General features: G+C 60.2%; 1 protein-coding gene across 1 annotated transcript in view; it reads right to left on the reverse strand.

Annotated features, from left to right (window-relative positions):
* LOC113488159 (protein argonaute-1) overlaps positions 1-7508 on the reverse strand; it is a 16207-nt gene extending 8699 nt beyond the window's left edge. The window contains exons 1-11 of the mRNA XM_026863202.1: positions 7327-7508; positions 6530-6650; positions 6233-6414; positions 5693-5829; positions 5424-5558; positions 5100-5187; positions 3254-3401; positions 2857-2976; positions 1907-2029; positions 1371-1504; positions 3-187 (exon numbers count right to left, since the gene is read on the reverse strand). Of these exons, the coding sequence (XP_026719003.1) occupies positions 3-187; positions 1371-1504; positions 1907-2029; positions 2857-2976; positions 3254-3401; positions 5100-5187; positions 5424-5558; positions 5693-5829; positions 6233-6414; positions 6530-6634 (1357 nt within the window). The 5' untranslated portion in view covers positions 6635-6650; positions 7327-7508. The remainder of the gene's footprint in view (positions 1-2; positions 188-1370; positions 1505-1906; positions 2030-2856; positions 2977-3253; positions 3402-5099; positions 5188-5423; positions 5559-5692; positions 5830-6232; positions 6415-6529; positions 6651-7326) is intronic.
* Between the last annotated feature and the right edge of the window lie 7511 nt (positions 7509-15019).

The raw sequence follows: 15019 nt of genomic DNA on the forward strand, positions 1-15019 counted from the left end.
ACCGTACACCGGTGTCTTCCCTGGCAGGATGACGATGATGAGCTGAAGCCCCGAATAGGTGTTCTTGAGGTGTCGAAACATGGGCTCCACGCTGTCTGCACCCTGGGCGTATTTACAGAAACAGGGCTGCCCCTGGATCGGCATCCCCGCGTCTTTGGAGATCTTGCGCAGCTGGTCCGTGAAGTTCCTGTGCCCGAGAGGAGAAGCCCTCAGCCCGAGCCCTTCGGCACGGCAGCTGCGCCGCGTGGCCCGGGCACCGCGGCTGGAGGGCTGCGGCGCAGGACATCACATCAGCACGTCCGTGGTTTTACAGCATCCAGCGAGCGCCCGGCACGGGAAACGCAAGACCAACACGTCTTAGAGCTGACCCATCCCCTCTTGGTACCCTCTGCCTGAAGAGTGACAGAGCTGTGAGCCTCCTCCATGAGAAAGCCGGGGAAGGGGGAGCAGACCTGCCCCATTTCCAGATGATCTGCAAAGCTGAGGCAAGCCTGAACTTACCAAACCCGACAAAGTGCTCTGGATTTTCAGATTGCCAAGGATATATTTGATGCAGGGAGAACCAGAGGGAGCATGGGGTTCCCAGCAGCGCCCCAGAGGGGTCACAGGAGGAGTGCGGTGTCACTCCCCCTCCACCCAGGTACCCAGACTTTGAGCTGCCCCAAACCATCCCCAGCACCCAGCAGAGGCACACGCAGTGCACGATGCTCCCACTCTCGGTCAGGAAAAACTCGGGTGCCCAACAGAATTCAAACCTAAGGTGACTATTTCCCTAAATCAGATAAACTGATTTACCCCACTCTCTTGTCACTTTGCTACTGAAGCAGAGAATCTCAAAGCTCCCAAAGCTTTTCAGAAAGCCTGACTCCTCTGTAATAAAAATCCACGGTGAGATAGGATACTTCCTGCATGAATTATATTATTTCAGAATGGGTATTGGGGAAAATTCTAATTAAATATCCCTCACAACCCCGCCTCTCTGAGGAGGTTCAGCCAAGGAGAGTTCAGCACAGCTTTAGGGCTGGCAGTTATCAATCACGACACTGCAGCTGCCCGAGGCAGAGAGCAGGTGGGAGAGCCTGACCGTCAGCTCCCACGTGCTGCAGTGCCGACGTGCTCGCCCCGACCTGGGGGGCTCTGCGAAGGCTCAGGGGCTGGCTGCAGCCAGGAGGAGCCGTCAGACACTCTAGATAAACTAACAGGACTGAAGAGCCAGCCCGAACCTGGGTCAAATCTGTACCACAGGCCATTCAGAGCCAGCGTTAACGCTGCGGGACATGCAGGCCCAGGCTGGGAGCAGCAGGGTGGCCGCACCCCGAGCCACGGCTCCCCCACGTCACCCCACCCGCGCAGGCTGCCCCTTTCCTTACTTCAGCACCTCCTCTCGACACTGCTTCTGCGGGGCAAAGCAGGCGATCGCCCAGACTTTGATCTCAATGCCGTTGTAGAACTGCTTCCCTCGCATGTCCCACACGCCCTGGTTGGGAGTTGCAATGGCCCGGTTCTGCAAAGGCAAACGGACGATCAGAGCGCTGCTGCGTCCTGCCTGGCCCCACGCCGGCAGCCCCCGGGGCAGCACCCGCACGGCCCCGCCGGAGCCAACCCCCTGCGCCGGCAGAGGCTGCCCCAGCATGTGGCGACGGGTGAGACAGAAGCTCAGCTCCTCAAAGGTGATAGAAAATTCACCTGAGCATCCCTCTCCCCTTCAGCTCCCTCTTTTGTCATTGAATGCTTCCTGCCTACAACTTTCAGAAGAGTTATGTCGCAGAAAAAAAAAAAAAACAAACCCAAGGCACTGTGAGAAAAAATTCCAGCTCTAATCGATAATCCTGAAGGTAGCACAAGTTTTGTTCAGACCCAGCGTTTCCAGGTGTGAAAGCTTCTCTCTGCACAAGGCCCTGCTTACCCTGCCGCCGTACTGCAGGATGGGCGCCGGCAGGACCCTCCCCGTCACCTCCGTCATGTCATCCTTCACCTTGATCCCAAACTCCTGAATGTACGGATCCAGGTTGTAGCTGGCATTCTTCATCTGCGGAGGGAAGGAAGGGCCATGGGAGGGAGCGACACCAGCTGCTGCATCCCACAGAGCTTCAGCTGGCCGGGAAACGTGGGCACCTGACCTCCTGTTCTCTACAGAGCTGAATCCCCTCGGTGAGGGGGGGCAAGAGGTTCAACACAAAGGACCAAACCCCGTCCTCCAAACCGACCCGCGGGGGCCTGATTTCTGACTGCACTGACCAACGCAACGGAGAGCAGGGCCTGCTCCTCAGATTTAAGGTTTCTGTGGGAAGGTTCAGACTGACGAGAGTGTTATCAAGAGTCCCACAACAAACATCAAACGTCCCCGGCCTGGAAAGCCCAGAGGCAGCGGTGTGGGTGAGACCAGAAGCATTAACCAGCTCCCGCCCGGGCGCTGCAGGGCTGGGTTCCGCTGCCTCGCCCCAGCCTGACCACGTGGAGCTCCGGCACCGCAGCCCCGCAACGCACAGTCCCCACGGACATCTGGCGCTGGGGCCATTTCTCTAATTTGTTTTTCCTGTTTTTAGTTCCAGCTCCCTTTGGGTCAGGTTCCATCAGCATGAGGACCTGGAGTCGCTGCACACGAGTTTCCATGGTCCCTTTGTGCCCATATCACACATGTGGGCATCTCTGACCGGGGATTCCGTGAGAAGAGGGGGATAAAACCAAGCCATGAGCCCCACCAGCACCTTCGGGGCAGGTCCCACTCTCCAGTGCAGAGCAGCTGAGGAGCAGAACCACAACAAGGTCCATCACGGACACGACGCCGTAATCTGCCATCAGAGCGGCAGCCCCAACGCTGTCCCCCCGTCCCTTCCAGGTACTCGGGCCACCTACCAGGCGACTAATTTCCTCCTGTCTGTCCGGGGCAGACCTGGCTGTTGCTTTTATCATGGTGGATGTTTGATTGTCAGTGAGCTTCTTGATGCACCGCTGGCCTGCCACGATGTTGCACACCTGCATGGCAGGGGAGAGACAGCAGCCACGCGTTAGGGACCGGCGAGACGCAGGGGACCACGGCTGAGCTGCCCCGCGGGCACGGCCCTTGGGCCCGGCAGCCAGCCCCAAGCCAGAGGTGCCAAGCTGGCAGCTGCAGGAAAATGGCATTTTTACAGCAGTAAACAGTCAACACTGAGGCAACGAGCGCCCAGGACACGTTAGCTACAGAATCTTGTCATGCATCTGCCAGCAAAGGCCACTTCTGCCTTTGCTTTGCACAGCGCCCGGCACTCACCTCCAAGGGCAGGTACGTGTGCTTCTGCTCCTGGCCAACCTGGAGACAGGGCAGGTGGGGGTATTTCAGCTGCAGGTTGTATTTCTGCTTAAAGTACTGTGCCACTGTGCACTCCACTGTCTGACCGCTCTCCAGCTGCAGGGGAAACCTGGCAGATGCAGGACACAAAGGATGCACCTACTCAAAACAGAGACTTTCAGACCTCGGGCACTACTTGCTCTGGCTGGGCAGAGAGGGAGCTGGCAGCTCCCGCTCCGAGCTCCCATAAAAGCAAACAAAAAGCACAACAGTGGTATTCTGAGAAATCGAGTCAGGAATATTCCGACCCCAGCGTGGGACTGAGGTCCCTAAATAAAGCTCTCCCTCACTAATCCAGCTAATCAGGGCAAATGTTTATTGCAGGACGTGCCACGCATGCCGCTGTCAGGTACATAAATACGCTGGCACTAGGGGCTCGTGCCCTCCTGGGGAGCCTGGCTGAGCCCCGGGGAAGGGTTAACCGGGACAGGGCAGCAGCTCCGGGAGAGCAGAGCACGGCGGGCAGGAGGGGCACAACTCCCTTCACAACCACAGGGAGTAAAAATAAAAATTAAACTTCCCAGAGGCAGGGCTGAGGGGGCTGTGCTGTCTGTAGCCTGAGCATGTGATACCCGGCCTCACCCAGCACCAGCTGCTCCCGGCTCCAGAAAGAGCTCCGGGAAAATGAAGAATTGACCCGATATTCTTTACGGAGCCAAAATTAGACAGACGAGCCGGCCCGAAGGCCCTGGCGAGGCGTCGCATTCCTCCTGCGCTCGTCAAGCCCCGGGGCTGGGACCCAAAGATGCTGGAGCGCAGGGGAAGCGGGGTGCAGGCGGTGAGCCCCAAGAGGCTCCCCCAGAGACGGGGCTGAGTGACGAGGAAACGCGGTTGTGGCGCGGGAGGTGCCCCCGCTTCGGTGGGGGCTCTGCAGCCCGACGGGGCCGCCCGGAGTGGGCACTGCTGGTTTGGTATTGGGCACAAACGGGGAGCAGAGATTTTTCTGCTGGCACTTGGGTTTGTACAGCATGAGCCAAAATTTATTGGTGTGTTTTTTTGGTTTTAGGCTGTTTTTTTAATTTTTTTTTTTTTTACTGTTGCCAAAATTTCCAGAAACACTGCGGAAACACGGGGGGCGAACAGCCTGAAAAACATCCCCCGCCTCGCCTCCAGCTCCCCTCATGAGCACCCAGCTGAGAGCACGAGCGCAGCCCCTCCTTCCACTGCCTGCACGGGGGGGCCCCACCTGCTCTCCCCCAGCCTCTGCCTTGAACCCCATTTTGCTTCCACACCTCCCTGGGGGCAATCCCCAGGGCAAACCTCGGCCATGAGCCCTGGAAACACCCGTGGGCTGTGGCACCCGACAGCTCGGTGCTGAGGGCACACGGCCAGGTGCTGCAGCCCCCGTCTGTGGGGGGCTGTGGGGAGCAGGGCAGCCCCCCAACCCGGACAGGTGCCCAGGCTCAGCCTGCTCCCAGGGCACGTAAATCATTTGAAGGCAGGGAATCGCTTTATCCCCAGACAAAGCTTCTGCTTTGGCAGCGTCTATTTTAAGAGAGAAGAAAACCAAACTCGGAGGTAAAAACTAGGGCAACTCCTGGCACGTCAGCTCCCGCCCGCTGCAGCATGCCGCCCGCCAGGCAAAGCATCCCCTGAGCTCCCGCCCTGCCCGGCACCCCGCTCGCTGCACCGCGCCCCAAAGCCGGACACGGCTCCCGCCGCCCTCGCAGGCTGGAGCTTCCCCTCCCGCTCTCCCTAACGACACCAGCAGCTGCTAAAAAGGAGAAGAGCTCAGATTTTTCCAAGGGCATCTTCCCACCCGCCTTACGTCTGGTGGCTGGCCGGCCGCCGGGTAACGTTACAGACACGGTATTTCCTCTTCATCTGCCCGCAGTGGGTGACCTCGACTTTCAGACCTGGTGTGAGACAGGGAGACGCAGCGGCGTCACTGGCAAAGGCAGGAGCGATGCCCCTTCGCCCAACTTCCCCGGGACACTGCCAACACCTCCCTTAAATAACAAGCAGTTTGCAGAGCAGGTACGCTCACGGTGAAGCGCACAAGGGACGTAACGTTTTAAATGTGCAACCCCTGTAGGTCCACCTCGCCGCAGGGGCCGGGGCCAGGTCCCCCAGCACTCCCCAGGGGCTCTACCTTTGATCTCCTTGGTGAAACGCACTCTCTGCGAGTCCGTCAGGGGCTTCGGCTGCTCATCGATGTTCCGGATGTCCAGCACCTCGCACATGAACTCGATGACGGGCTGGGCTTTGTAGAAGGCGGTGGCCGACACTGCGGGACAGGTACCACGATGCGTCTCGGCTCTCTCCCAGCAGACGGACCTGGCCCGGGAGCCGGGCGGATCCAGCCTCCCCAAACACCCCCAGCCCCCCCGCCACAGATCCCCAGCAGGAAAAATAAGTCACCGTCAATGTTGAGCATCATCTTCCACATGGCAGGTCTGACCGACTGGTGGAAACCGAACCAGACCTCCCTGCCCCCTCCCAGGGGGTGGTAGTAACCTTCGGGGGGGGAGAAGAAGGAGCGGCCAACGGGAGTGTACCTGAGAAAACAAGAAATTTAATACTTCGATCATTTATTTCTGATACATCTCTGCCTATAGTGTTTCAAGCACATTTCTACAGCACATTAGGACTGTCAGAGCTAACTGATGGCGAGCGTACAAAGCCTTTACTGCCTGCAGTTGGAAAGGCTACAGCAGGTTCCCGTTAGAAAACGGCGTCAAACAGCACAGGGCAGCGACCGTGACGCGCCCCCAGCCCCCCCCAAGCCACCGTTCACCCCATTTATCTATCGCAGGAGCACCCCGAGCGATCGCACGGAGCGGGGCGGCAGGCACGGCCACCTCCCCCTGAAGAGCATCAAGGCCAGTCCCAGCCACCACTGCTGGCCGAGGGCAGCTGGTCCCCGCTCCGCACGGCCCCGCCGCCCCCCAGCACAGGTACCTCATGGAAGCCAGGTGCCTCATGGCGACATCCAAGGCCTGGACGGACTCCAGGGGGACGGGGATCTGCCCGCTGACCAGGGCCTCGTGCAGCATGCGCCAGCTCACGATGGCCATCCATTTGATGGAGACCTTAAATATCCTGTCCTTGCCTTCCCCTGGGATCGTCACCTCAAAGTCAACCTGGGTGCAGAAGGGAGGGAAGCCATCATGGCCCCCCCGCAGGCGCAAGGGCAGGAGGTTGTTTTCAGCAGGAGGCAGGTCACGCTGCCTGCACGGGGCTCCTGCCCCCCCTTACCCGCTCATTTCCAATGGGTAAGGCCGTGACAGTGTAGATGTTCTTCTTCCCATCGTAGACAGGCTTTCGGTCGCCGAAGATCTGCGGTTTGAAGTGCTGTACCATGTACTCCACAACTTCCCTACGCAGGCGAGTGGGGCAAGAAAGAGGGGCAGGGGGAAGAGAGGGGTGAGGTTTGTTTTGCTGGTTACTTTACAACCCGTCACCTTCTGCGGCCTGCCCCGTCCCCAGCCCCCCTCCCCAGGGGCACTTCTGAGCCACAGGGCACGCCCCGGGCAGGGGGCCAGGCAGCCACAGGCTGCATCGGCTGCGGCAGAATGAGTTGACACGGCACACAGGAACGGGCACCACCGGAGCCAGCCGCAAACCCGCCGTGTGTGCCAGGAGGGCGAGAGGGAGCGACTCGCTGCACGCGGCCACCAAAAGCATCTGCAGCATCTGCTCGCCGGCCTTCAGGGCACAGAGCTACCCAGGCTGCGAGGCCACCAACAGGACACCGAAAAGGAAAACAAAGAACAGAAAAGTACGCGATGGCCCAAGGTCTAGGGCTTGCTATTTTTAAATACAGGATTCTTGCCAAAATCGCGCAGCTGCTTTGAAGAAGCAGGGGCCTGTGCTGAGGTTCAGGACCTCCGCAGCTGTCAGGAACCAGCGCTGTGCACAGACAGGGCTGGTGGGGCCACATGTCACTCCGAGGGGGGCTTCCACTGGTGCCCACAGGGACAGGCACTTAGGGAGCCTCCACAAGGAAACTGGAAGCGGGGAACATGTGCCAAAACCTCTAATACTTGCCTTACCTGTTGACTCTGCGTGGACATTTGTCGGGTTTGATATCCACTTCATAGTGATACACATCAATCTTGGGAATGTCCACTTCAAAGTAGTTGGCCAAGAGCTTGATGGGTTTCCCAACAGTTCCTATCCCGGGCCGCCGCGGCGCTTGAAAGACCTGCTGCAAGGGTGGCAGGTATGCGCCTGCAGCTGCGGGGAGAGAAAACGGGTCAGGAGGGCTGGGAGGAACCCCGCGCCCGGACAGACAGCGCAGAGTCACGGCGCTCCCTGTCACCCCATCCCAAACCTGGGGGTCTCCCACCGCTCCCACTCCTGGCAGGAGGCAGCGCTGGCCGGACTCGGACCAGGACAGCCGGACACAACTTCCCTGGGCACCGCCTGGCAAGTGCCAAAGGGCAGCGCCAAGCCCTGCGCCCCGCCGATGTCCAACCATCCCCCGGCAGGTAAATAACCTCGGCTCTGCCTTCGGGAAAGGAACGGGGGCCATGCGTGGCTGCAGGACAGACCTGTGGGGGACAAAGGACTCCCACTGCCCGTCCCAACCACTGGCACCCCCATGTCCTGGCAAACCTCAATTCCCTGGCCAGATGCAGGGACAGGCGGCCACACGCGGTTCTCCTGACACCGAAGGGCAGATTGTACCTGATGTCCACATTAAAAGAGCTCTGACAGCGCCCGCTCCGCTGCCGCAGACCTGCACTTCAACTTCTGTTTCGCACAAGAAACGTCGCAATATGCAAACAACCAGAACAGCAAGAAACTCTCCAGCCCGGGGAGACGCTGCCGGAGGGTTTCCTCCCGCAGGGGCTGGGGAAGGGATGGGCAACAAAAAGACACGTTTGGGGCTGCAGCAGCAGCAACCTTCGCCTGAGGCGTGTGGGAGACGCCGGCACGTTGAGTTTGTGAAGGTACACTTAGACCGAGGGCAGCCCTCCCAGGGCTGCAGTGTCTTTGCGTTGCCCACCCTCTCCCCAGCCCCCGCGGGAGGAAACCCTCCGGCAGCCTCTCCCCGGGGCACCCCCAGCACCCCCTTCCCCGGGATGGTGTTTGCCAACCAACAAGGGCAGCGGGGGCCGAGCATCGCCTGCGCGGCAGCAACGGCGACATCAAAGCTGACCCGCGCTGGGCTCCGGTGCTTTGTTGTAAGGGCAGCTCCAAAAATAGCCCCGGTCTGACACCTCCCCAGCGCCGAGCGGGAGGCGGCTCCGGACTTGCTGGGTCACGGAGTGAGGAGAAACGGGAAACTGTTGTGAGCCCCAAAGGAGAAAGCTCCCCTCTAACGCTGCCCAGGGGCTTTGCCACGAACAGAGCGGTCTCGCCATTCCATCTGCCAGCTGTGGCTGGTGGATACACTCCACCCCTGCCTCCACGCATCTTCCTCCAGCTCACAGAACACCCGGGGCTGGTTTTAGCTGGGAAAGGGTTTGAGGCACCCTCTGCCCCCACGCCAGGGTGGTCCTGCGGCGGGGAGCTCAGCCGGGACGCCCCGGCAGCACAGGCAGCCTTTGTCCCGCTGATTTACAAGCCAACGCCGGCACAATGGGGAGGCTCTGCCCGGCAGGAGGAGGCGAGGGACAACGTCTGTGCCGGGGGGAGAAATACGGAGAAATATGGCCCTGGCGACACCCAGGACTTCTGCTGGGGGTGAAGCAAGAGGCTGAGGAGCCGGCAGTGGCCCCGCTGCCTCGCGTGGCACGGGCTATGGCAGCTCCACTGGCACGGAGCTGAGGTCTGCCCCTCTCCAGGGGACACCATTCCCTGGATGCTGCCTCGGCAGGGACCTGCAGACACGTGCGTTTCCCCTCCATCCTCCAGCAAATTTCAACTCGCCGCGGGAGGGAGGATGCCACAAGAAACAGGAAACGTGTTATTGCATCTGCAGTATGCGATTATTTAACTGCTAGATTTTGCAGGATAACAGCTCACTTCGGGTTTATACTGGTTATTAACGATGGGGTTTCAAACTCCAGGTTGCAGGATAACTCAAGTCCCAAGTACCTGAACTTTCCTTTTATCCTTGACCCCTCCCCAACACAATTCTCAACTGCTGTTCAGAAAAAAACCCAACAAAAGTCACATCGATAAGTAAGGCTAACTCCAGGGAAGTTGGTGATAAAAACCAGAGAAAATTAAAACCAGTTTGATGAAAACCTCCTATGGATTGTGGGAGGTAGCAAACCAAAAAAATCAATTCCAAATCCCCTCTTCAAGCAGCACGGGCCCCAGACGTGTGAAGAGGGAAGCACCGGTTTCTGCCAAAGCCCATCACACAGACCTACTGGCAAAGGCACAGGATGGGCACCAGTGCTCGGCCTCAGGACCGAACCGCCAGCACCCCAGGGCTCCGCGGCCTCTAAAAGCATTGCCAAGGCAGCAGCGTTCAGCGCCGCTGCTCCCCGAGGCGAGATCTGCCCTCCCTGCCCGCTTCCCGCTTTGCCCGTCTCCACCCATCCCAGTTTGCATCTTCTGTTCCATTTCTCAGACCCCGCGAGGTCCCGGCCAGCTGGGCCGGGTGCGGGGAGCGCAGTGCGTGGCTGCTCGGCGGCTCCATCTGGGTGGCCAACTGGCCAAGTCGCCCCGAACAGCAGCCCGGCTCTAATTTCAGCTCCTGAACACATGGTGCTCTTAGCACCCCTTGCTCCCATCCACTTTCTTTTTAAATCCAAATTTCAATTCCAGGCTAAAAATATCAGAAGCAGAGAAACAGAAGAGCAGCAAACCAAGCTCCAAATTTGCTTTTTACTTTTGCACCCCGTTTCTGCAAGGCTTTTCCTGCCGATGGAAGGCCGCCGCACCGCAGGACGCCAAGGGGACGGATGACCCTCGTGGGCATCCAGGGACCAAACTGTGGCATCAGCTTCCACAAAGCCAACCTCTGCTCCTGCCTCTGCCCTGCGGAGAGCCCCAAAATCCGCCAGGAGCCCCAGGGCTGGGACTAACCCGGCCCCAGCACCTCCTCAGACAGGGGCAGCACGGGACTCAGAGCAGTCCGACGGGCAGGACGGGGATCTCCGAGGCCAACGCGGGGCTTGGACCCCCACAGGCACTGGCAGCTGCTCGGGGACAGGGCGGCTGCCAGCACCCCGAGACAAACGGCTGCGCCGCGCTCCAGGGCAGCTCATTTTAAGAAACTGATTTTCAGATGAGCTACTCGAGGTGTAATTCATGTCTCCACATGACAAACATTTCTTGGCAATCGCCAGCTCCCTGGCTGCAAGCTGATGCATTTTTAAATCATGGTTTGCAATCAAAGAGGTATTTGCCAGCGCTGCTGGAGCCTCCGGTCCCTGCTCTGCCTTTCAAGTGAGAAACTGCTCAGCTCACTTGCTGGAGGACAGCAGCTCCCGCTGCCTTCCCTGCAGCCACGGCAAGGCCAGCACCCGCAGCTCCTCTTCTGGACCTTCCCACCACAGAGACGCTCCCGGCAGCCGTGCGTGAGCAGGACAGCATCCCCACGTGCCCACGGTATCCCCACGGACGGAGGGGACACGGGGCAGCAGCTGCAGCCCAGCAGCTGCCGGGCAGCACTTTGGCGCTGGAGAAGCACTGAAGCAGGTTTGGGGCTGGCAGAAGTCATGCTGCAGAGGGGCCACCGAACAGTCCCACACCCATCCTGCACCCCCGACAGCCCAAAAATAACGCTTTGCCACACAAACCCTCTCGCCGGAGGATCACCAGATGCTTTATGAACATAAAACCTCACGATTAGGATCGTGAATCAGAGATGGAGGCAGCCTCCAGCAACACAGAAGTTGGCTCGGAAGTTTGACGTGAGGCACGAGAAACTGCGAACACAAGATAACGTAAGTGGGCAGCCCGGCCGGCGGGAGCAGCGCCGCGACGGCGGGGAGATGCTCTGCAAAGGCCAGGGCGGGACACGGACCAGCGGCGAGGATGGGAAAGTTCACCCCGGGGCTGACTCAGAGGGCTTTATTTTGGCGACTGCAGACACATCGTCCTCGAACGCGACGAGCCGGAGCAGCCACCCGTTTCCAGCAAAACGGGGAGTGATAGTGACTTTTCCTTTCTATATTACATTGAGATCCAAAGATTTTTACAAAGCCATTATTTCCCAGTGCCTGCACATGGTGCCTACCCAGGATGTGACAAGGAGCAGTGACATGGGGGGGTACCAGGGGTGACACTCAGTGCCCGACGGGAGCCACGGCACCCAGCACCTCTGGCGCAGGAGACAGGCTCTCGCCTGGCCTTGGCTGCTTCGGCCCAGGCAGGAGAGACCCCAAAGCCCTTGGGTGAACACGCAGGACGGGCTCACCCCTTCCCGCACCACATCCCTGCCCCGGGGCGCTCAGGGTCCCCCCACGATCCTCCGGAAAGCCGCCCCGCGCCCGGCTCGGGGGACGCTGTGCCAGGGAACCGACGTGGCATCCCCTGGCCCCCCGCGCCAGCAGCCCCTGGCTGCAGCTCGGAGCAGCACTTCTGGGGCCAACAACAAAACGTGCTGGTTCCCCTTCGGTAGAAGAAGCCTCATTAAAAACCGACCCAAACCCGCCGGAGACAGGGGGGCTTCTGCATACCTCAACTCTCCATGGCAAAGCCGCACAGGCTCCCACTTTGTCATGTAAATGCGGGCGCCCGGGGCCAGGGGCTGGAGGGCGAGTGTTGTTCCTGCAGCACAATGCGGCCAGTGAGCGGGATGAAATCCGCCTGCCATTATAAATTCAGCGGCCCGCGAGAAATCACAGACTTTCGCACACAAAAGCCGTGCCCTGGGGACGCGCCGGGAGCATCGCCACCGCCACCCCTCCGCCGGGCGCGCGCGGAGCACCGGCGGGCAGAGGTGGCGTCGAGGGCAGCACTGCCAAGGTGAAAGTCCGTTTGGGGCACTTAGCGCTGGAATACGCTTTGTGTCTGTTATTTATCGTAACAGCTGGAGAACACGACCCGCTGCCCAACAGCTGCCTGCGCCCGGGCAAAGCCGCCGGTGGGACAGCATGAAATTACCATGTCATTTAAATCCTCTCCAGCGCCACATTCAGCCGAGGGGCCGCGGGAACGGGGCCCAGACAAAAGGGAGTTTTATTGCGGCGGCGGGTCCGGACGGGCCCCTCCCCGCACACAAATACAGCCGGGACTGGAGAAGAGCAAGCGGGGCCGCAGCACGCCAGAGCCCGGACACGCAGCGTGGTCCGTCCTCACCCTGAGCTATCTCCCACCCTAAACCAGCCGCAGAAACTCCCCAGGGAAGTGAAACCCCCGTCGGGAGGCAAAGCAAGCGGCAGCACCAGCAGGAAAGGCGGCTGCTGGTGGGGTGAGCAATCGGCTCCATTCGCCCATCTCCAGGCTCGAGGTCTTCAAACCCGCCAGCTCGAAGCAGCGACCGACGCCGTCCCACAAAGCCCAGACTTCGACGCGCTCCACCCCATCTCCGCCAACCCAGACATCGCACCCGCCTGCTCCTCCCCAAGGCGCCGCGAGCACAACCAGGCTCATGCAGCTGCAGGCGCTTCTCCACTCCACACTAAACTGAGTTTTAAGTAGATCACGCCCAGGCAGGACAGAGGGCCCCAGCTGCGGCCGTCGAGTATTAAATCCGTCCTGCGCACCAGAGTCCATCTTCTGAGGGGAACTCTGAGCTGCCCAAGTGCTGCTCCCGCCCCACGCCGTGGTGGCTGTGTCCAAGAAATGCGCCAAAACAGGCTCTAATCTGTTTTGAATGTGGTATTTACTTCTGACAGCAATTTAGCTCTTTGTATCCTCGATACTGAGCACCAAGCACTGCAAAGGGCATCGTGGTGCCGTGTCAAACCTCTTGGAAATCACGGGCGATGAACTCCAAAGTGTCAAGTTCAAACCCTGCCCTGCTGCCGCCGGCACCCCCGCAGCCCCTGGGCCAGGCAGCGACCCGTGGATGCTGCAAGGGAGCGGAAAAACCAGCAGCAAGAGCATCGGCACCTCCATCACACCATCCACTGGGACTGCAAACCAGCTGCTTCGGCTCCGGGGGAGCGGCGCGGGGACGCCAGCGGCGCGGGCACAGACACGGCTCAACCCATGGTGGCACGAGTCGACCCGCGAGGGTCTTGCTGAGCCAGCCCCGGCTCCACGTCCCCTTTCCTGTCCCTCCGATGGGGTGTGAGAAGCACCCAGTATCAGGAGTGCCACCGCCTCTGCCAGACGCACCATCCGGCCTGTGTCACTGCCAGCCCAGGTGCCCACGGACAGCACCCGGCAGGGGCAGAGGCTGGCACCCCCTTGCCCGCCCCGCGGGGTCCCCGCCGCTCCCGCAGACCTTCCGGCGGCAGCCAGGGACGTGTGGAGCCGGGAGCAGCAGACAAAGGCAGCCCCCGCACTGGAGGGGACAGGACAAAGGCGACGCCACCTCCCCTCTGTGTCCCTCCGTGTCCCCGTGCTGGGGGTGCTGGCCCTGCTGGGCCGGGGGCTCCTGGGGAGGAGGTTAAAACCCACAGGCAGCTTCGCCACGGGTCACCCTGCCCAAAGAGCAGCTCTTTGCTGCTCGATTTGGCTTCCTTTTAGTCTGCCATCTTAATAACTTGTCCCTGTTTTGTTCTTCCCACGGTTTAGAGAGAAGCTGCAGAAAGTGTTCAGGGATAAATCATACTGTGCCATGTCTCTGGGCAAGGTGCTTCTCCCAGCTTTGTTTCCCAGTATAATCCTGTCCCAGAAACAGGCACGCGTGATTTCATGTTTCCTGAAGATAAAGAGATCCAACAGACGGAACAGCTTTGGGGCTTTTACAGGGTTTAGCACAGGAAGACAACGGGTAAGATTAACAGCTTCTAGGAAGTTTGTGACGGATAAAGAAAACTAAAAGCTGGGGGAAAACTGACTTCAGTTTTTAAAAGCAGCACACACGCGCCTCCCCGAGCAGTGCCTGCGGGTCAGAAGACATCCCAGGTTCCCCCGACGCCTTTCCTGGCATCTTCACATCAGGTGCATCCAGGCACACGCCGGGTTTCTGCTTTCTTACCCTGGCAGGTCCCTGCCCGGCATCACCCAGGCTCCGATGCGAGGCTCAGCCCCGCGTCCGGGCTCCGTGGCGAACCCTGCGACACGGGGTAAACGTCTCCCCTGCAGGCAGGGTGAGCCGGGCGGGAGCAGACGTCCCCCAGCCAGATTTGGGGAGAAAAGGAGAAACTCCCAAGAGCGCAGCATCAGAGCCCCGCTCCCAGCTCAGCCCCCGCCGCCCCGGGGACCCCCCGCGCCACCAGCGGGACCAAACCCCAAGCCCGTCCCCCTGCACATGGCCCCGTCCCACCCGGGAGGTTGTTTTAAAGCACCTTCCCAGAATTAGCCAAGGCTGGAGGGCGCGGGCGGCTGGTGGCGTTATCTGCGTCGCCCCAAAGCGCCGGCAAAGCCCGCGACGCCCAGCGCAGCTGCCAAATCACAGCTTCCAGAGGCCCATAAATCAGCCCCCAACACAAAGCGCCGGCAGCCAGGAGGTAACGCAGACGGGAAGGGATCTCTGTGCCACGCTTAAAACCGAACACCGCAAGGAAGGACCAAAGTTTGGTGGTGACCGCGCGACAGTTTTATGTCAAAAACCTCGTGCTGCCGCCGCCGCGTTACAGCGGGCGGCAAAGTTGCCAGCGCGAGGCCACGCAAGGGCAGCGCTGCCCTGTCCCCATCGCTCCCTCCCCTCCTCCCGACTTATCTGAGGGACCCGAATCCTCCTGCGACTCGGAGCACACGAGCTCCTGATGCTCTGTCTCTTAT

Source organism: Athene cunicularia (genome assembly GCF_003259725.1).
Source record: "Athene cunicularia isolate RWA chromosome 23 unlocalized genomic scaffold, athCun1 chr23_part1, whole genome shotgun sequence".
NCBI classification, from domain to species: domain Eukaryota; kingdom Metazoa; phylum Chordata; class Aves; order Strigiformes; family Strigidae; genus Athene; species Athene cunicularia.